Below are 22,583 nucleotides of genomic sequence, written 5' to 3' on the forward strand. Positions count from 1 at the left end.
TCCATAAGAAATATAAATACACATAATGTAGCTCTAAATGGTAGAATCTTAAAGAAACAAGATACATATGCATGAAGCATGAAATGATATTTTCACTGCAATATATACTCTTTGAAAAAAATAGTATTTTTTAAAACAAATCTAAACCAATTGGAATCTTGCTAAACTCTGTCTAATACATCAATGAGACTATACATGTACATTTTGTTAATTCTGTTCACATACTCGTACATATATGTACACGTACCAGTCTTTACTTACCTTACTATATAAAACCACACAGCAGTTCAATTCCTTCTACCAACGTAACAACAATAAACAGTCATATCCCTTTTATAATTTTGCTAATTTGTTTATCAGAATCTACAATTGCTCCCATTCCTCCTTTTATGAATAATTTGATCGTTTTTATCATTGATTTCGATAAGATTGACTCGTTTCAAACTTCCTCAAAGTTACGTGTATATACTCAACGTATTTTTTTGATAAAAAGTAAAGATCTGAATCATTTTGTAATCTAATACCCGATACAGAAAAGAAAGTCATAAAATGGGGGCAAAGATATCGAAGTGTTCTGTTTAATATTTTCAGTGATCTAAGAATGTGACCAGCGCCTGCAGACTGAGCGATAGTCTGGCTATTTTGGCAATTTCCTGTGTTACTTTATCGTATGTCTTAAATCAGCCGAGATTTTGATAAACTTAGCGCTTCGCCACTTATTTTTTGCAATAATCAGTCATGAGCAGTGAAAGAAAATATAAACAGTTTATATCTTAGGAAGTTGACAGGATATATATTTTAGTATATAAACTTATAAAGATATATCCGAATGTTACCAGTTTCTTGTCATACTTCAAAAAAATCGAAAGGGATGTAGAAAAGTATTTAATTTTTCTTTCTTCTTTTTTTTTTCTTTCGATAATTTAAGAACATGGACTTCAGATTATATTTTTTATTCATTTTACACAGGTACTTCGGATAAAAAATTAAAAACCCGACGTCCATAGGCAAAAAACTAATCTTAGAAAGAAATCGTAAATTATTGGTATGAAATTTGAAGAAAAAAATCTTTCTAAAAATAACAAAATTTCATAACTGATCTCACAAAAATGAATCTAACTGCCATGGGAAAATTCTTCTTTCAAAAAAATCTACCTGGCACGAAATATATTCCTTAAAAAAGAAAACATCTGTAGCTACAAATGTATGCTCAGCAAAGTGAGTACTGTGCTACATGTTTTAAACATATTAATCAAATGTCAGTATCCTCAACTGTTTTTAGAGAGAGATTAAATATTCTTTTAACAAATTGTACCTCTGAAATACATCTTATATTCAGCAATTAATTAAATACAATTTTTAGTCAAAAATACAAATATATGTATACAGTACTTGCAAAATTAGCACATTGAAAAACAACTTTGTCATTCATCTGACCTTGCACTGCCAAAGACATGGGTTTTACCAGAACCAAGTACAAGCAACATGAGGGAAGAAATTCCTAGAAGACATTGCAGAGTTACACTCAAATTATTTAATTCGATATAATACTTGAAACACCAAATTCTCATTTATTAATTACATTATACGTATACCATTGGCAGAAACTATAGACGATCGGGAAACAAAGGAGGAGTAGATTATGAAGACCTGAATGAGTTAAGGTCGAACGTCAATAATCTGGAAATATAAATGCAATCATTAACATTCCGATGAGCCTACTTCATTAGAGAGCTATTATATATTGTAAACTAAAGCAGAATCAAAGTTTCGATCGGGTATTAACATCCTTCAAAAGAATTACGTGCGTAATGAAAATCTTAGTGATTGGTGATATTAGTTTTTAATGTAATTTTGTCTGTAGAAAAAAAAATGAATACTTGATACATAAATTGTAATGAAGTATTAGGAATACGTGTTCACTTCTATACTATAAGCAAAAATCTTGTCATAAATAACAAACGTCGAAACAAAGTCTAAGACTAATCGCGGCTACCTACCACATGCCTAAAAACAGACACAATTCAATAAGCATATTTATTTTCTCTCTTGGAAAATTTACTACGTAAATGTAAATCATAGCGATTTGATTGGAATCCCAGGTAGACCATCTGTGATGCTGAAGATTTCAGATTTATTTATAGACTGGAAAGAAGGCAATGTGCAGACGTGACCCGCGTCTGAGAAACTAACTTCGAGGAATATTCAAAGACTAGTGGTGGACACGGGTTTGCACTTCTGGTAGATTATATTGATATCAGTGGCTATAATTTATCAAAGATAAATCAATAAAAAGGGGATTAAAGGAGCTGTAAAAATAAATGAAAAGCTTTTGATGTATTTGTACATTAGAAAGTACGATATAGAGATGAAGGATAGTATAGTGTATAGAGTACCAGATTCTATAGGAGCTCAAATGGTAACCATCATTCATATATAAAGTAATTCTGTCAACGATTCGCTGTGACTGCATTCGATTATTCTTTTAATATCTCAGAAATGGATGATTTAAGTTCCAACGAAAGATAAAAATACAGTGTATTCAGAAAGAATCGGAATCTAGATCATTAGAAAGTTCCTATAAACCAATACATGCTGATCGATGGGTGGAACTGCCTTTATTCATGCAGGGTTTTGTTTTTTGAGTAATTAATTGGCTCCGATAAAGAGATTCTCCTCGATAAAGATAAACACAGGATAAAACTCCTATAAAATTTTTAGAGAGTTCTGCCTACGGTGAGCGTGAAATAATTATTCAGTGCCTGGATTCCAACTGGATAAAAAATCAGTCGATTTCCTCAATAAGAAGGGCTTGGGATCAAAGTTTACATAAAATTGAGAAACACTCGCAATTAAATTAATGCAAATTGACACAGACATGCTGTATTATTACAGTTTTTACTTTACCAACGATTAAACTGTTGAGTTCTTTTGGCAGAGTTCGTATGAAACATTCCTTGAAATTAGAATAAAATTGCAACAAAGGTCGACCACAATCAGGTTTGATAATAAATCACTGTATTATTATCTGCAGCTGATGATGTGAAACATTTCCACAATTGTTCCACTGTCCTTCATAGTCCGGAAACGGGATTAGGCCCAAAGAACGTCATTTATGCAGTTTGAAAAAAAAAACAACATCCTACCGGCCATCGGGAAACGGTCTTATGATTTACACGACTTTTTTCTTCAAATGATAAGGTGGCCTCCAGATTGCAAAGCAAAATTAAGTCCTTGGATTGATAACATTTTTCTTTCCATGTCAGAATCAGGGGGCGTGTATAGTAAGGGGGGGGGGGGGGCAAAAAAGAAATTATGGATCCGTCCTTGATAATTTTGCTTCCTTTTTGTGTTACTAGCTCTGTTGAAGCATACTCTCGAAACATTTCATATACGTAAATTAAGGTTACATGTTTCAAATGCCACCATTGGAGTTGACCTTGGCCTTAAACTTTGAATTTGAAGGTATGCGTGAAAAAATTAATCTAAGTTAATGATGACGTTTCATGATGTTCAATATACTCCAGTATCATACAAATTACTGGGGTATTTCAAAATTATATTTTTTGAACAACCCAACAAAGCTTACTTTAGACTTGGCTTGTCACATTGAATAGGCAAAAAGAAAAAAAAATGCTGATAAAGATATGACCTTTCTAAACATTCTTTATCATTCCATACTGCAAGGTTTACAAGTGAAAAGTATTTACCAAGATATGCTTGAAAGAATTGAGACAAGTTCTTGTACAAAATATAATTGGTTACTTAATGTAAAATACTCAGTAGGATTTGGAGACGTTTGGTATTGTTATTACAAACAAAAATATATTTTTAAAAATTTTCAAACAAAGATTAACTGACCGTTTTCAACAAGAATGTGATGCTTTTTTTTTGGTCTTCAAAGTGTTTTGTGGATATTTAACAAATAAAGTTTCTATTTAATCAATTTGCAATTGATTACAAAATATAGATTAAGCGCACATTTATTAATGATTGGGAAGGGAAGATTTACATATTCTTAGGGAGAATATTTCAAAGGTATCATTTTATTTTAAAATGTCCACTTTATGACATACAGGAAATTGTATATTAAAAAGAAAATCTTATAAACTATTACAATTATTATTGTGAACTTTGTCATATAGGGAAATTCTTCCAAAAAGCAGAAGCACTTAGAGATTTACATCTGTAAACTGAGTATTTTTCTATGTTTGGTTAGAAATATTATATACAAACAATATTAACTTAAAAGAAGTATATGTAAATATTTCATTTATGTACTTGCTTTACATCCTGTATTTTGTGTATAAGTCATAATAAGGAATAAATCAACAAACAAACATTTAAAAAAAAAAACAGTATTTTGACATTTCCATTGATATAAATATTTTTGCAAATCAATTAGTAGTACTAGGGCCTTGATATTTCAAAGGCGTTTGACATAAATTTGAAAATCTTTACACTTTTAAAAACTTTAACCAAGTGTATTTGGACATTTCCATTGATATAAATGATACCTTTTAAATGGCCATACCTTTCAAATGGGGTTACTGTTTTGGGCTTAAATATTTCACAGACATATCTATTAAGAACAAGTCCTTTCTTTTGGTAACCCTTGACCTTAGAGTTTGACTTAAATATGAGAACCTTTAACCTTCGTCAAAAGTTGTCATACGGGGACATCAGTGTTTCACAAACAATTCTTGTTCTCTGATGAACAAACCTCATTCTTTTTAATGATCTAATCCTGGTTATGCTTTTTTTTTAATAAAAAAAAAAACGTGTTCAGTGAAGAACGAGAAAATATTGAATATTGGATGATGTTGTTTATTCGGGTGTATAGTGGACTATGGATGTTAGACAGTAAATTAAACAACAAAAACTCAACAATTAAAAAAAGAAAAGATAATTTTTTATATTTATATAATCGCCGATAAAATTAATTTATGAAAATTAACAACATGGTCCCGTTTGATTTGGTTCAGCAGTATATAATGTCGCTTCCGCTTGTTGTTAAAAAAAAAACCCAAAAGCATGATTTGGTGCTCTTTATGGATGATCACTTGGGAAATGCACTCCTCATAAATTCACCTTTGATTATCCCATCAATGCTTTTGTTTGTATTTAATGACGTGTAATCATTTAATTACGTGCTGCTGTCCCATTAATTACTTAGTAGAGATGAACCGGATAAACCAATGATCTATCCTGCTCCCCCTACCAAAAAACTGTGGCGTCCCCAAAGGAGGGTGGGCTATAGCAATTAATATATACCATACCCATAAAACCAGATGCCATCTGGGATGGAGAAAAATACTTCGCGGTCACCATACCCCTTAACACCAAGCAGGTATCGGGTGTGACCTGTTCGCGTGTTAAATTCTTATTACAAAAAAGACTTTGCTGTGAGATTGCAGTCAAAAACTATTTTATTACTAAAAAAAAGTTTGGTGCGGTGTATTTCATCTCAAAGGCATGCAAAGCTAGGAAGTAAGGGAGGTAGATTGCAATACTGACGAAAACTGGGAATAGCTGCAAGGAAATTCAAGAAATCTAATTTGGCAGTACTTTATATGTGTAAAGAATGGGTGGACTTAACGCCCTATTTTGGATCTTTTTGCGACTCCTCTAAGAATCTGTAAATTAAGTGAATCCAAAATAAATTACGAGCAATGGAAAGAGCAACACATACTTGGTTATATTAGGTGGAACATTTGCGCAAAAACAATGCCCTGTTGTCGTGTATCAAAATTGAAGCAACGATACATGAGTGTCGTCTTCCGGAAAAAAGTGGTTTTTATGTCACACAATCAATATTTATAGGAGGCGGGGCTATCGATCGATGTCATTGTTGACGTCTCTCTCTCTATCCCTCTCTCTTTCCAAAAATTCGATTACGTGTTTTGCATATTACAGCGATGTCAATATGAAATTATTTTTAAAAATATGATGACACGCAAAATTAAAACAATATTTAATTTGCTTAATTCTGAAAACGGCAACAAAACACGCTCAAAGACATGATTTAGATCGGGATCAGATTGAAGAGTACAATGTAACTGTTTTCACGTGTACACTCACAGGTGGACATCACGTGACAAATTGTAATATTTAACAGGTCAATCGAAGACATTTCAATGGAAGCGAGAAGTTTGTTTTGAACACGTTTTTTGTTAAATTAAGTGTGAGCACACTTTTGTCGGCTCTTCTCCTTTTGATATAACATTATTTTGTTCAATATACAACTACAGTTTTCTTAAGAACAGCCGACAAACATGTGCTGACTATGTATTCAGACGATGAAAAACGTGTGACCCTGATTATCTATTGATATTCAAGAAATCTTCAGGCACCATGCTTTCGATATTTATTTACGAAAAAAGTGTTTTAAATTATGTACCATGTACACATTTCATATTGCGAAAAAATAAACATTTTATGAAACTTAAATTTACGGCATTTTTCCTGGCCAGTTAAGTCCACCCATTCTTTCATATTAAAACATGATACGAACATTTGCTTTTTATCAATTATAAAAACACTTTGTTCACAAATAAAATTTGGTAAATCGATCTGCACTAGCAGAATAATGTATTTTCTTGCACTGTAAGATAACAAACTTGCGCAATAATTTTTTCACAATGAAAAGAAGAGTGCATTTTTTTCTGCTAAATATATATAATTTCTTCGGTATAAATCAGATCCGTTAGCACACGTGGAAGGAGCTAGGGGAGGGGACATTTGGTTTTATGTGCAAAAACACATAACATGCATAACACACACAAATATGTTGATTACGGTCTAAAACTACCAAAATCCAGCATATTAAAACAAGAGGCCCACGGGCCTTTTACGTCACCTGAGTATCATGTAACAACTTTCCAACAATTGAATTTGGTTCGTGTTTTAAACCAGAGGCCATGAAATTTATAATTTTGAAAGAGGCACCGTGCATTGCTTATCATAATTATACACTTACCATGCTTACTCTGGTTACTTAATACTTAGAGGTAGATCAGAATAACAGAGAAAATGCATTTCCACTTTATAACCAGTTGTGCACCCGACCCCAAAGGAACCACTGACTCTGGGGCCACATATTTCAAGTTTTGGAAATTTTATCATAAATTTTATTTCATCATAAATGTTTGATTAATAATTTAATACCGAAGAGCAGATTTTAAAGCATTAATTTATTTTCAGACTATGTAACACCCCCCTCCCCGATACCCCTGACCCAGGGGTCATGAAATTTACCATTTTGTTGGATCATTTTGAACCTGTCTTCATCAAAAATATATACACTTATATCATTGGTATAATACCTAGGTGCAAAGGAAAAGATTTTCAAAGAATTCATACAATCAATAGAGCCCCGCCCTAACACCAGAACCCCTGACCCAGGGGCCATGAAATTCAAAATTTTCGAAGAGGCACTCTTGGTCATTATAACTATGTACATGTACTTGGTTAGTTGGTTTAATATCCAGGAAAAGAGGAGAAGGTTTTCAAAGAAATAATGCACTTTTACTATGTGATCTCTATAGTCCCTTCCTAACCCTGCGACCCAGGGGCCATGAATTTCACAATTTTGGTAGAGGACTCAATGCTGATTACAATCATGACAATAGCTTGACTGCTTGATGTCCAGGAGTAAAGAAGATTTTTAAAGATTGCAATAATTTTAGTTGTTTGACCTCACCCCTCAGGCCTCCCCCCGGGTGGGGGGGGGGCAGGGACCATAAAATTCACAACTTTTGTTCCCATTCACCCATAGATGCTTTGTGCCAAATTTCGTTGAAATTGGATCAGTGGTTCCAGAGAAGAAGCTAAAAATGTTCAAAATACTCAGGTGACCTAAAAATGTACGCTATTGCTGTTGCTAATGCATAAATTCGCATAGGTGATATAATCTTTTCGAAGTGTTGATATTAGCCATTGGAAATAAATAAGTGCCTATTCGAAGTTGTGATATTAGCTATTGGAAATAAATAAGTGCCTATGCGAAGTGTGATATTAGCTATTGAAAATCAATAGATGATATCACCTATTCAAAGTTGTGATATTAGCTATTGGAAATAAATAAGTGCCTATTCGAAGTGTTATATTAGCTACTGGAAATGAATAAGCAATATCGCCTATTAGAAGTGGTGATATTAGCTTTTGGAAATGAATAGGCGATATCACCTTATTTTCGAAGTGATTTGTTTGATATTAGATAATTTTCTTGGAAATGAATCAAGCGCTATATCGCCTTTTCTAAGTGGTGATAATTAGTTTGAAACTTTGTTGTACACAAAGATTCCGAATAAATATAATTGTTTTCAAATAATATTCGCCTATTCTTGTGTCAAGTGGTGATATTATATATTGGAAATGAATAGGAGATATCACCGTATTCGAAGTGGTGATATTAGCGGTGTGTATTGGAAATGAATAGGAGATATCACCTATTCGAAGTGGTGATATTAGCTATTGGAAATGAATAGGCGATATCACCTATTCGAAGTGGTGATATTAGCTATTGGAAATGAATAGGCGATATCACCTATTCGAAGTGGTGATATTAGCTATTGGAAATGAATAGGCGATATTACCTATTCGAAATTGTGATATTTGCTATTGGTTATGACAAGTCTTGATGGAAGGATCATTCCTTATGTAAGAGATGCTTGTTAATATCTGGCTTCAATGCAAAGTGTATGAATGGAATTTGAAAAAAAAAAGCTTTTCAAGAGCAATATTTTTTTTTCATTAGCATTGATTCAAAATTGATGAAATCGATTTCATTCCTCTTGATCTTGAACAAACTTCACAAAAAGGTTATTAAAAAGTTTTAATTCTTAATAAAAATTGAGCCATGACCTCAGTTATTTCCGCATTTATATTGGTCAAATAAACTGTAGTTTCGCTGTAAGATCATTAGAAAGACCAATATAGAAATCTCGGTTTGCATATAAAAAAAAACAGGCCCATGGGTCACATCGCTCAACAGAGCACTGCAGCTAGGAAAAAAGCAAAAAAATCAATCCAGTATTTAAAAGCTTTAATGCATACGTAGTCCCAACCTACCCCTAAAAACGAGTGGGGGTATGATTTGAATTAACTTGAATCTACACCAACAAAGAATGCTATACATGTTTCTTTGACTTACTGTGGCTTTTTCCCCTGTAAGTTTAAAAATTTGATTTAGGTCACACCCTACCTTCAGGGGTCATGATTTGAACAAATTGAATCTGCGGTACCTAAAATTGGTTCATTTCAAATATTTTTTATAACCAATCATGGATTTGTTGTTCTCAAAAAGTTTTTAAAAGATTTTTTTTTATATATTCCTATATAAAACTTTGATCGTCCACTGTGGTCACAACTATCCCCGGGGCTCATGATTTGAACAAACTTAAATCTACACTACATGTTTTATTACAAATATAACCAATCATGGCATTGTTGTTCTTGAGAAAAAGATTTTTAAAGATTTTTCCTATATATTCATATGTAAAACTTACCCCCTGCCACCCCTACGAAGCGCGAGGTCGATATGCTTTTCTGTGAAGTCGATATATCTATGGATCGACCTCATCAAAGGGCTACATTTGTTATATTATTTTTACATAGATTAACAAAATACAATTTGAAAATAATGGGAACAAGGCACAAGTTTTCTCGCTTTAACTTTTAGAGACTAGAGATCAAAATAAATTATTAAGCTGTTTAATGTAATTTTGTAACCTTTATACTGATGAAGTAATTTAGAGGATTTACTAATTCTAAATACCACATTTATTTGTATCAATTTTTGACAAACATATTCAATATGTTTCAATACAAAGTAGATCCTAATTCATTGAATTGTTATGTCTCATTAATTACAGAACATTAAAAAATATTAATTACTAGATGAAGTATATATTTTTTGAGAAACGTCAAGTCATACTCCGTCATGCTCGGTCGATATGCTTTTCTGTGAAGTCGATATATCTATGGATCGACCTCATCAAAGGGCAATTAATATATAATATTAATCGATCCATGACCATGTAAAAATATAATTATAGATTTTATTTGAAGTCAGTTTTGCTTTATTTATTTGTTCATTTATTGATAAATTCTCTGTTATAATTATTTATATTCGAATTAGTGATATCGTCTTTTGATATGAATAAGATATATCACCTATTTGAAAATATGATGACATCAACTATTCGAATAAGTGATATCATCAATTCAAATCAAAAAGATGATATCACGTATTCGAGAATGTGATTTCACCTTTTTGAATACGTGATATCAACAATTTAGAAGATGAATAGGTGATATAACCATTTCGAATCAGCAATATTATTGACAGAAAGTTAACTAAGACGGCCACTCATAAAAACATTTATGTATACTGGAAATCGTCCCGTTTCTTCATCAAACAGGATTACTGGTCTACATGAGCTCCGGGTGCGAAATTTCATTCGCACGTGCGTGACTAAACCAGAAGTCTCTGTCGAGACTGAAGCTCTACTGGTTTGTACTTGTAGCAAAGGAAGAGAAAAGTACTTATAAGCAGATGGGAATTGAAACTTTAAAACAGCAATAAATTATATTACATTATATTATAATCAGACTAAAACTGTATTTGGAGTAGCATTTTAAGAGTATTTAACCGAAATTTCTATTTTTAGTAACCACGGCAACACCGTTCATTGAAGTCAAAAACCGATATACAGAATTATGTATCTTAGTGTAGTCTAATTGTGTGCCAAGTTATATTGAAATCAGACTAAAACTGTAGAAGTAGCATTTTGAAAGAATTTCACAGAAATTTCTATTTTTAGTAACCACGGCAACACCGCTCATTAAAATAAAAAACCGATATACAGAATTATGTATCTTAGTATTGTCTACTTGTTTGCCAAGTTATACTGAAATCAGACCAAAACTGTAGGAGGAGTAGCATTTTGAAAGAATTTCACAGAAATTTCTATTTTTAGTAACCATAGCAACACCGCAGGTCGAAATCAAAAACCGATATACAGAATTATGTATCTTAGTGTAGTCTACTTGTGTACCAAGTTATATTGAAATCAGACCAAAACTGTAGGAGGAGTAGTGTTTTGAAAGAATTTCACAGAAATTTCTATTTTTAGTAACCGCGGCAACACCGTTCATCGAAATCAAAAACCGATATACAGAATTATATATCTTAGTGTAGTCTACTTGTGTGCCAAGTTATATGAAAATCAGACCAAAACTGTAGGAGGAGTAGCATTTTGAAAAATTGTTTAAAGACAGACAGACGGACGGACGGACGAACGGACGACGGACGCATTACTATCGCATATGCTCTTCTGGTCTCTGACCAGTAGAGCTAAAAATTGAAAAAGTTGTTTTAGGGGAGAAAGAAAACACAATATATGTCCAATACAAACTTTTAAACTTCTTTTCTCCTCTTCATCAAAAAATCATTAATCCCGGAATTTGAAGAGCGTCAAGTCGATTTAAACGGTCACTTTGGAGACTTAACTAGTCGCTTATATGAGCCTTGTAAGGGCAATAAGTTTCTTTTCTAATCTTTTTCAGGGAAATTTTCCTGCAAGGTCTTCGTTCAAAATCGTTCTTAGACGAGATTACTAGTAATGAATACTGGTGTATTATGGGATGAAAACGTTAAAAGTCTACGAATGCCACAAGGTCTTGCTCAACAACTGATTAAAAGAGGAGTACAGTTTCAAAAATCAAATTAAAAACTTCAGACCGTTCATCTGTTTCTCATCGTCTCTAGCCACTGTTCGGAGTCCGCATATGGCTTTCTCCTAATGGGAAAGGATCGTACATTTTGGCCGTGGTTTACCGCGAAGCCAGTCTCCGGCACCAAATAAAAATGCAAAGCGTCGGGGGGGTGGGGGGGGGGTTCGGAACACCCCCCCCCCGGAATTGGCCGAGTTATTCAATGTAAATACTAAATTTCGTAAAAATCACCTTGGACGAACCCCCCCCTAAAAAACGCGGACCCCTCCTCGAAAACACACACGGATCTATGTAAAACTAGTGCTAATTGTAACGGGGACCGTTACAGATGTTCCCCAAACGCTCCCCAACTCCCTTTTGGTGCCATATTCCCTGTAATTTCTATCAAATAAGAAATACTTGATGGAATTTAGACTTAATCAAGGTCTTCCCAGAAAAATTCAAAATATATTTAAAAATAGGCATTGCACGTGTGTTCTTGTGCGTAACGACCATATAATCTTGTCTACACTATCTAAAATTTTAATATACTTAATATCAAAGCATTTAATCCAAAAGTATTTAAAAAATACACTCATTCGAAAATATTTTTAATTTTACTGATTTCACGTGCACGCACGTGCATAATGACTACACCTTCTTGTAGGAGTCCTTTATATTTATCTATGTTCTAAATTCCATCCTGTTTGGTTGAAAAACAAGGGAGTTATAGCCATTTGAAGTTTCAGCCAATCAGATTGCAGCACACATGCATGCGCGTGATTTCATATATTTTTATCTTTATCGTATTGAAGGATATCTAAATGAATGACTATATTTTAAAATTAGAAACATTTCGTCAAAAAACAAAGGAGATATAGCCATATAAAGTTTCAGCCAATCAGACTGCAGCACACGTGCATGCGCGTGATTTCATGAATTTTTTTCTATATCATATTTTAGGATATCCTAATGCATGACAATGTTTTAAATTTCATAGCATTTCGTCAAAAAACAAAGGAGATATAGCCATTTAAAGTTTCAGCCAATCAGATTGCAGCACGTGCGCATGCGCATGCTTTCATGAACATCTTTATATATGATGCTGTAGATCTTCATAATGTAGGTCTATGTTCAAAATTTCAAAAGATTATGACACGAAACAAGAAAGATATTGAGACTTTAGTTTCAGCCAATCAGAGCGAAGCACACGTGCATGCGCGTGAGATCTTGCTATTTTGACCATGCCATCTTGTCTATACTACTAATGTATCCTTACATTATGAGTTTAAAAAAAAATCATCAAAAAAAAGAAAAGTTACAGCAATATCCATTATATTGGTCATTTAACGTATTGCACGTGCGCGCTCTTGCAAGCACGTGCGCGCAAAATGACCTTGACTAGGCAAATCTACATAACATGTCTACTAACCCTAAAAAGGTTTTACCTACATCGGATGAACAGTTTACAAGATCATTCCCGGGCAAAAAAGTACCCAGGAAGAAGAAGAAAAATAATAATAACTAGTGCTAATTGTAACGGGGACCGTTACAGATGTTCCCCAAACGCTCCACAACTCCCTTTTGGTGCCATATTCCCTGTAAGCTTCATTAAACAACCTCTATGCATCTGAGATTTTAACAACATTAACAAAGAAGTGTACAAAAATCATTTAAACTTTAGCATTGCACGCGTGCACATGTGAATGCATTTGCGTCATGACCATATCATCTTGTCTACACAATCTATATTTTTAATATACTGAATATTAAAGTATTTAATCCAAAATTATTTAAAAAAAATACGCTCATTCAAGTGTATGTTTGATTTTACTCATTTCACGTGCACGCACGTGCATACATGAGCATGGTGACCATACCTTCTTGTAGAAGTCCATTACATCTATCTATGTTCTAAATTCCACCCCGTTTGGGTGAAAACTAAGGGAGTTATAGCTGTTTAAAGTTTCAGCCAATCAGATTGCAGCACATGTACACGCACGTGTATGCATGTGCATGGTGACCATACCTACTTGTAGAAGTCCATTATATCTATCTATGTTCCAAATCCCATCCTGTTTGGTTGAAAACCAAGGGAGTTATAGCTGTTTAAAGTTTCAGCCAATCAGATTGCAGCGCACGTGCATGCACGTGTTTTCATGATAATTGCTTTATTTCATGTTGTAGGATATCCTAATGCATGGCTATGTTCAAAATTTCAAAGGATTTCGTCAAAAAACAAGAAAGATATTGAGACTTTAGTTGCAGCCAATCAGAGCGAAGTGCACGTGCATGCGCGTGAGATCTTGCTATTTTCACCATGTTGTCATGTCTATACTACTAATATATCCTCACATTATGAGTTTCAAAGCATTTCATTTAAAAATAGAACAGTTGTGGCTATATCTATTATATTGGTCATTTCACGTGTTGCACGTGCACGCTCTTGCAAGCACGTGCGCGCAAAATGACCTTGATTCCGCACATCTACATAACATGTCTACTAACCCTAAAACGGTTTTACCTACATCGGACGAACAGTTTACAAGATCATTCCCGGACAAAAAAGTTCCAGGAAGAAGAAGAAAAATAATAATAATAATAATAATAATAATAATAAGAAACAGAGTAAAAACAATATGTTCCCCAACTTCGTTTGGGGAACATAATAAGAAACAGAGTAAAAACAATATGTTCCCCAACTTCGTTTGGGGAACATAATTAGTATGGAAGGTCATTTATGGTATGAACTGTAAAGGTCAAAAGGTCAACGACTATGATGAAGGTGTTTTCCCCTTTACCAAGAGCTGTCTTTTTGTAACACAGTCATATTTATCGCAATGTGTTTACGCATAAATACTATAAAGTAGCGATTACGAAATAGATTGATACAAAATCGTCGATATCGATGCACCAACGTCGAGCACTCTTACATCATGGTAAGGTCGGAACCAACCAAGGGTCATGCAATCGGAGAGAAATCGCTGATATCAAAAGTTTTGTGTACCGGTATATGTAAAACTTCAAAATGTGGTAGTTTTCAAGTTACTCACTTGTTCAAAGGGTTGCAAGTATTATCCAATGACTATCGGTATGATATCGTGAATATTGATAGTACGGAACACTTTTTAAACAGAGGGTCACCTAATATACGAGTACATGTACTTTAAAGAAGTATATAGTGTATTGTAGCAAACAGTTAACTTTTACACGATATATGTATAAATTATCGGTCGACATGGTGATTTTATTGTTGCTTGAACATAACTTCTAAAATTTACATAAAAGGCTTTAAAGTTCATTTAACTTAAGTAAACTAAAAAAAATAAAAATCAACCCATAACACAATTTTACATTAGAGTATAAAAAAATATACTATATGTAATTTAAAAAAAAAAAACTTGCACTCTGTATGTACTTACCGTTATCAGGTTTAGAAGACCATCCATCAAATTTTAGGACTCATCAACTGCTTCCTAGTATAACGGCATTAATCAAATATCAATTCATAATAGGAGCTCTCTAATAAACAGACACATACCAGGCGCGCTCGGAAGCTGCCAGGAATGCTGGGTCTTGATGAGGCTGGTCACAGAGTTCCGTGTTTACTATAGGATGCTGGTTACGGAGTTCCGTGTTTACTGTAGGGCAGTGTTACGTCGGGGGTCAGTCTGAGGCATGTATCCCGTCATTCCCACCCTCCATCAATGAGGTTCTATTGACAGGAATGATTTACAGAATCCGATATTTGTTATTTGTTCGAATTATTTATTGTAGGATATAATACAAGTCAGAGTATGTCGGTACTTGTATACATGTACATGTGTTCAATATCATAGTTTTTGACTTTGTAAGCCCCTTTGTTTTTGTAAATAAGCTAATAAATTATTAATTTAAAAATGTATCACGCAGAAAAATCTTTCAATTCATTCGGCTTGTTGAGCCTTTTGTTATGTTTGTTTGATGTTAGTACATAAATATTTCATCCTTCTGCGAATCAGCATGTCTGCTTTGTGAAACTACAATGTAATTCTAAATTATTCATAGAAAAAGTACAGATTGTACCGTCAGTATGACTCAATGACTCTGGGCATTTGTCTTTTTATGGCTGCTTATCAATACATAGGATATTTTTTAAGTCCCCCTCCCTCCCCAAATAAAAATGAAGTCTCTTCTATGAAAGTTGTTAAGATAAAGCCTCAAAAAGAATATCCTTTGTTATAGGAACAAAAATAACGAAATCCAAAAATTGATGTAAAAGATGAGAGACTCGGCTCTGACTTTTCCTTCCAATCAAGAACTTTGTCAAGCAAACCGTACAATAAAATAGTCATATGTATATTAGTTTAGTAGATTTCTGAAGGCCAGTGTGCAAAAAACTAGAACATGATGATTTTGAAAAAAAAAGTCACAAATGCACAAATATGCGGCTGATTCGTAGAAGATAGGAAACGTGTTCAATAGGATTGTTTGGATCAACATTTATAAATGTATCAATATATTTTCGGTTTTAATTTTATTTTAATATCAAGCAAACTGTCAGGGGATACCATGCTATTCCGTAATGAAACAACAATAAAGGACTCGGAATACAACAGCCCGAAACGAATCTTGTGTTCATGACACCAACGGCAACAGAAGGTGTATAATAAATGTTGATCAGACATTTGTCCTGGTGAACTAAACAAGAGGCCCGAGGTCCTTATAGGTCACCTGAGACAGTATCATGTGACAACTTTTCAAAAATTCAATTTGGTTCGTGTTTTAAACCAGAGGCCATGACATTCACAATTCTGAAAGATGCAGCATTGCTCATAACTAAACATGTAGCATGCCTTAAATTGATAACTTAATATCCACAAAGCAGAGTAGGGGAACAAAGAAAAAATGCACTTCCACTAATCAGTAACAATCAGCAATAAATAGTAGTGCCCAATCGGCAAGGGAGCCTTGACTCTGGGGCCAAACATTTCACAACTTTGGAAAAGGCACAAATGTTTGATCAATTTCAAGGAGCATATTCCCAAGCATTATTTTAATTTCTTTAGTACAGTAGACAATCATTAGAGCACCCCATTCCCCTGACCCAGGGGCCTTGACATTTACATTTCTGGAAGGCCCTTTGTTCATCATAACAATATACTTAGATCATCAGAATAATATAACGACCAAAGGAGAAGATTTTCAAAGAAGTAATGCAGTTTCACTATATAATCAGGAGCCCTGCCCTAAGACCAGAACCCCAGACCCAGGGGCCATGAACTTCAAAATTTTGGAAGAAGCACCCTTCCTCACCATAACTATGTACAAACTTCATTTGTTTAATACCCAGGAGCTGAAGAGAAGATTTCCAAAGAATTCATGCATTTTCACTATATATATAATCATTAGAAACCCCCCTCCCATAACACCAGAACCCCTGACCCAGGCGCAACAAATTTCGTAATTTTGGAAGAGACAGCCTTCCACGTTATAACTATGTACACAGTTAAGTGTTTAATACCCAGGAGCAGAGGAGAAGATTTTCAAACAATTTATGCCTTTTCACTATATAATCATTAGAACTCCTGACCCTTGGGCCATGAATTTCTCAATTTTGGTAGAGGGCTCAATGCCGATTACTATCATGCCAACAGTTTGGCATGTTAACTTTGATCCCCCATTGTGGTCCCATCCTATCCCTGGGGGTCATGATTTGAACAAATTTGAATTGGATGTTTCCTCATGAGTTTCATCTTTCCTGGCTCTGTGGATAGGCATGGTTATAAAAATTATCTCGTGCGTGGTGGAACAAATAAAGACAGAAGCAGGTCTAGTAGCACGTGAATTCGGCATTTATGCAAATAATCATGCAAGCCAATCGATTGATCACATCATGAAACCAAAAAATTTGTTATTTCTTAAATAGATCTATGGAAAATATAGATCTATGGAAAATATCTACTAACATTGCGAAATTAATTAGGTTATATTTGTCAGTCAGGTGACTTACAGTTCTCTAAACCTCATTAAGACATTTACAGCTTCTCTACTATCTCTATTACTTAACTGACAAAGACTAATAACAAACAATTACACATATTCAGTTTTTTAATTGTATTTCAGATAAATCCCTCCATTTATTCATAATTTCTGTTGACCTTGATTCCCGGGTGATTAAGGTCGGTTCTGGAAGGGTAGACAACTCTGAGATTTCCCTCCTCATCGTTCACTTTGACTTGCTCTACAGTCAATGTCTTCTGTGCTGGAGATGAAGAAGCCTCTTCTCCTACAATAAAAAAAATATTTTTTGAATGAAAAAAATATGCTGTCATGTTGGCTGCAATAATGAAAACCTCTCAATATTTTTTGATTAAAACATAAGGTTAAAAATATAGTAGAGGCTACATTATAGATGATGCTAGCTTCAATAATGTAGTCCTCTCAATTCTTTTTTTAAACATCAGATAACATTAAAATCTAATTCAGATTAAAAATATCGAGAGAGCTACATTATTGCAGATCATGTTAAAAAAAAACACTATTCATCAAGTAAAACACTATGAATAATGAAGTCACACCTTCCAGCTTAGAAACCGTCAATATTGCTTGACGAAGTGTGACATTATAAAAATATATACAAGGTTCACTGTAATATGTATTTGATTGAAATATTCAGTATAAAACCATGGTACTGGTACTGAGATTTCCAAAATGGAAATATCAGTAATATATTGTATAAAAACATTAGTCAAGTATTAACAAAAAGGCTACCATCCTTGTAAAAAACTTTTAGATTCTTGTATTAGAAAATACTAATGATTCATTCCTTATTTTAGAAAACAGTTATCTCTCTTTTCACTTATAAACTTTTTTCATCAGATAAATCAATCGTGCAACATGCATTGTGTATTAATTCTGCTAAAGGGTTATGTATTTTGTTTCTTTTCATGTGGGGATATACAGAAATTCCAAACCCAATACAGAGACTATTTTCAATTTAAACATAACAAGTAATTTGTATAAAATCTTCGTCTTACCTGTGGAGTTTTCTCCCAGGCCCATCTCTAGCATTTTGACTAGCAGTTCATCACAAACCTTTTTACAAACATCAAGATTGGTAGAACTGGTGACCTCAACCAGTATAGAAGTTGTTTCCTTGGATATCTAAAATAACATTTTTCCTTATTATCATTTTTTTAAGGATATAATTAGGTAAAATGTTAAGCTACTGTTCTTAAACCTCATAATGAATAAATAGTCATACTTCCATTTGCAATTTCTAATTCAGGGGTAGACAAATACAATTTTGCAGTACTTGCCCTCGGACAGGTTACTATCGTAAAACTACCTGTCCCACCAAAAAATATGCTTGTCCCACCTTTTTCTTAAATTACATTGAATTGAAGTATTGATATTACATGTAAATTATTTCTTGAGTGAGACACCTAAACAATACACTAAGACCACCATAGATCTATAAAATCATGAATAAACCTACAAACAACACGAGCGCGAGTCTTTGAACAGAACACTACTGCGTGTCAATTAAGAGATCGACACCATGGCTGTGTGATTTCCAGGGAACAACAATCAACAACAAATTCAATACCACTAGCATCTGTATTCACAGTATGAATTCAATATTTTGACAATAAATGTCTAAATTCCCATACGATAGTTTTGACGACATCAGTAATTCCATGTTTTACGACATCTGCATATTTTAACAATATGTTAATTGGTAAAATCTAGAGGAGTTCCGACTATTCAATGTACGCATATGCAGCGATGCAGTGGTCAACAGCAGTGAAAACAAGTGCTTTACTGTGATTCATGATACTTTTAAAGCGATAACACAAAAGATATTTGAGTATATCAGACATTATTTTTTTTTTGTTTAATTGGAAAATCACTTGTCCGCGGGCAGGCATCTGTTATCAAATTACTTGCCCACCAACCAAAACTGGTTGTCCCGGGCGTCGGGCAGTGCTATTTGTCTAGCCCTGTCTAATTACATTTTTTTTTGAAATTTTTGTTTAAAATTTCCTTCAAGTTCCCTTCCCTCAATTTTTGTTTTGAATCAGCTGTTAATCAATTCTCTTTTAAATCCCCCTCCTTCTCCCTTTCACCTCTGTACAAGGATTTGTTTGGTCTACACCTGAGTACCTTGGTATTATTGCTGTTGGTTATCGGGGGGAAGGAAATGACAGCTCCAGTTGAGTCCAGTAAACAGGGATACTGGATCTTATCTTTCAGCAAGTCCAGGTACCTAGACAACAATAATCAATGCACATAAAGTCACTGTTACTCTGAAAAAAGAAGTCCATATAAACTTTTTCAAGAAGCCCAAGCAATTCCCAAAGAAGACCTTATTCTTCTCTTTAAAGATCAAACTTTTTAACATTATCAGTTTTGGAAATATTGAAAAGTTAAATTTAAAAAGGAAAATTATAATAAGATCACTAAGAACACATTGCATTTCGGCTTTGAATGAGAAACATCAATAATTACAACAGTTAACCACTGAATAGAAAGTTTTGGACATTCAATGTGTAATTAAGTCTGTGCTAATTTACCATAAAATGCTTATATTTATATATTTTCATGGTGCATTGAAGAATGATAAAATATCAAATTCTTTAAAAACATTATGTCTCTTAAAATGATGCACGCCAGTCTTGTAAAGAATGCAAAGCTTGCATCATTATTTCTAAAGGAATAACAAGAATGGAATACATGTATATAGAATTAAAACTTTATGGTTTGTTTTTACATGAAAATATATCTCTAGTGTCTAAAAAGATTCATAAATTTGCATACATGTACATGACATTTATTGTACGTACATTTACTATAAAATAAGAATTAAGCACCTATACATATAGGAAGTCTAATACAAGTATTGCTTTAAGTACATACTTGTGAATACCAGACACTGTGCTTCTTTTCTTCTCCTTTCGTAACGCCTCTGCTTCTTTCAGAAGATCCTCCACTAACTTTTCTCCTGTAACTTCCTTCTGTCGGGAAAGTGGGATAATCTGAAATATTCGATAAGCTTTTCTATTTATGCCTTCATGGTATGAAGTAGAAATTATAACAGTAATAGATTGACAAAAAGTTTTTTTATCACTAGAATCAGGAAATGTTCCATCAAATAAGTTAATAAACAATTAAATACAATAATTATACTTGGACATACCATAAGATGAGATGGAAATTGGGCATCAAACTTGAGTGGACCTTTCACACTCTTCAGATCATGAGTAGCAATGGTGGCTGCTTGACGTTTATTGCACAGAGTGTCATGAAGCTTGGTCTAAAAAAATGTAAATTCACATGTAGTTTACATCTAAATATGTGGATATCTATAGGATAGAAACTAAAATCGATCATTATGAAAGAAAATGTAGAAACCTGAAGGGTGATGAATTGCTTGAAAGAGTTGGATGTCTTTTGAAAGTCCAGGTTTTTTACAATACAGCACACAATGTATGGTCTTACAGACAACACAGCGGGAGTAACAGACACAACCAAACCACCTTTGTCTGGAAAGTGTAACACATTCAAAGCATCTGTCAAAAATTCCACATCATCATCTTCTTCCTTCTTAAGGTCTTTTTTTGTTAGTTTTGTGTTTTTCCCTTTTGCTTTCTTATCTGGGTTTTGTCCTTTTTCTTTTTTCAGATTTTTATTTAGGTATTCCATGACAGCCTTGGTCAAACATTGCTCTACCAACTTCCCGAATCTTCTATCTGAGAATTTGTTTCCCGTGAGGCTGAGTGTTTTGAGTTTTGGACATACACTAAGTTCAGCTGGCACTTCTTTCAATTTGTTGTTTGTCAAATCCAGTGTTTGTAAATGAGGCAAATCAGTTACAGTTGGTGACAAATGTTCCATTTCGTTATTTCCAGCCATAATCGTGTGCAAATGGACTAACTCAGGATCAAATATTCCTTCTGGTAATTCTGTTAGATTGTTGTGAGAAATATTTAAAATGTGAAGAGATTTCATTTCATTAACTGGGGGAAATGAAAGTAGCTTGTTAACACTTACATTCAGAGACTCTAGATTTGCGAGTTTTGTTATTGATAACGGCAATTCCTCTATTTGATTGTTTGATAAATCGAGGAACTTTAACTTTGTCAGGCATTGTATTTCTTCTGGTAAAGCCGTCAATTGGTTGTGGTGCAATACCAAGTTAGTGAGATTTACGAGGTTTCCTAACCTGGGTGATACATGTTTTAGACATGTTTGAGATACACAAAGATAATTCAGATTAGTAAGCTCAAACAGTTTCTCATCTAATCCATTTTCTTCTATGGCTTTGCTTATGTGTGGACCACGTAAAGTCAATTCTCTCGCATCCCCAGCATTCCGAACTTCCTCCATGGCCATGTTGTTGCACAATCAGGTCGTACGACGAAACGGATGTCAAGAAAAAGAAGTTAAGTCGTTCAATAGTTACTTCGAAATCAATTTAAACTTCTTCGAAACCTGTCACTCACTGTTGTGATATTTATTTTTTTCTTGACTGTCCTCAAAAGAAATCTTTAAAAATCCGTTTTAGTAATCTCTAATAAATAAAAGAGTCATTAGGGAAGAAATAAAATGCAATATTAATCGATAACAATGACCCTTTTTTAAATTGAATAAAAAAAAACATTTAATAAATTTAATACCTGATATATTTCAATTCTAACTTTTTAATTTAAATGTCAGAACAATTCTGCGATATATTTTAATCAGGAAACAAGCAGGTAATGAATGAATAAATAAATAAATTAATTAATGAAAGATATGTTAAGCTAAAAAAAAAATAATCTTCGATACCAGTTTTAAAAATTTTAGATCGTTACAGTAACATGATATGCAACATAATTTTC

The 22,583-nt window shown here is 33.6% G+C and overlaps 2 protein-coding genes across 2 annotated transcripts in view; both read right to left on the bottom strand.

Annotated features, from left to right (window-relative positions):
• The window catches only part of LOC134244470 (TWiK family of potassium channels protein 7-like), a 28,039-nt gene extending 12,746 nt beyond the window's left edge, over positions 1-15,293 (bottom strand). Inside the window, exon 1 of the mRNA XM_062726740.1 lies at positions 15,141-15,293. The gene's annotated coding sequence lies outside the window, so the exon portion shown is untranslated. The remainder of the gene's footprint in view (positions 1-15,140) is intronic.
• Positions 15,294-17,790: 2,497 nt separating this feature from the next.
• On the bottom strand, positions 17,791-22,120 carry LOC134244471 (leucine-rich repeat-containing protein 47-like). Its single transcript, XM_062726741.1, has 6 exons — positions 21,115-22,120; positions 20,900-21,016; positions 20,620-20,738; positions 19,867-19,969; positions 18,738-18,864; positions 17,791-17,986 (listed from the first exon to the last, which is right to left on the bottom strand). The coding sequence occupies exons 1-6, from the start codon at positions 22,093-22,095 to the stop codon at positions 17,838-17,840; spliced, it is 1,596 nt and encodes a 531-aa protein (XP_062582725.1). The 5' UTR covers positions 22,096-22,120; the 3' UTR covers positions 17,791-17,837.
• Positions 22,121-22,583: the final 463 nt, after the last annotated feature.

The sequence above is a fragment of the Saccostrea cucullata genome, unplaced genomic scaffold (assembly GCF_032062105.1).
Source record: "Saccostrea cucullata isolate Sc308-1 unplaced genomic scaffold, CSIRO_AGI_Scuc_v1 ctg359, whole genome shotgun sequence".
Lineage (NCBI taxonomy): Eukaryota > Metazoa > Mollusca > Bivalvia > Ostreida > Ostreidae > Saccostrea > Saccostrea cuccullata.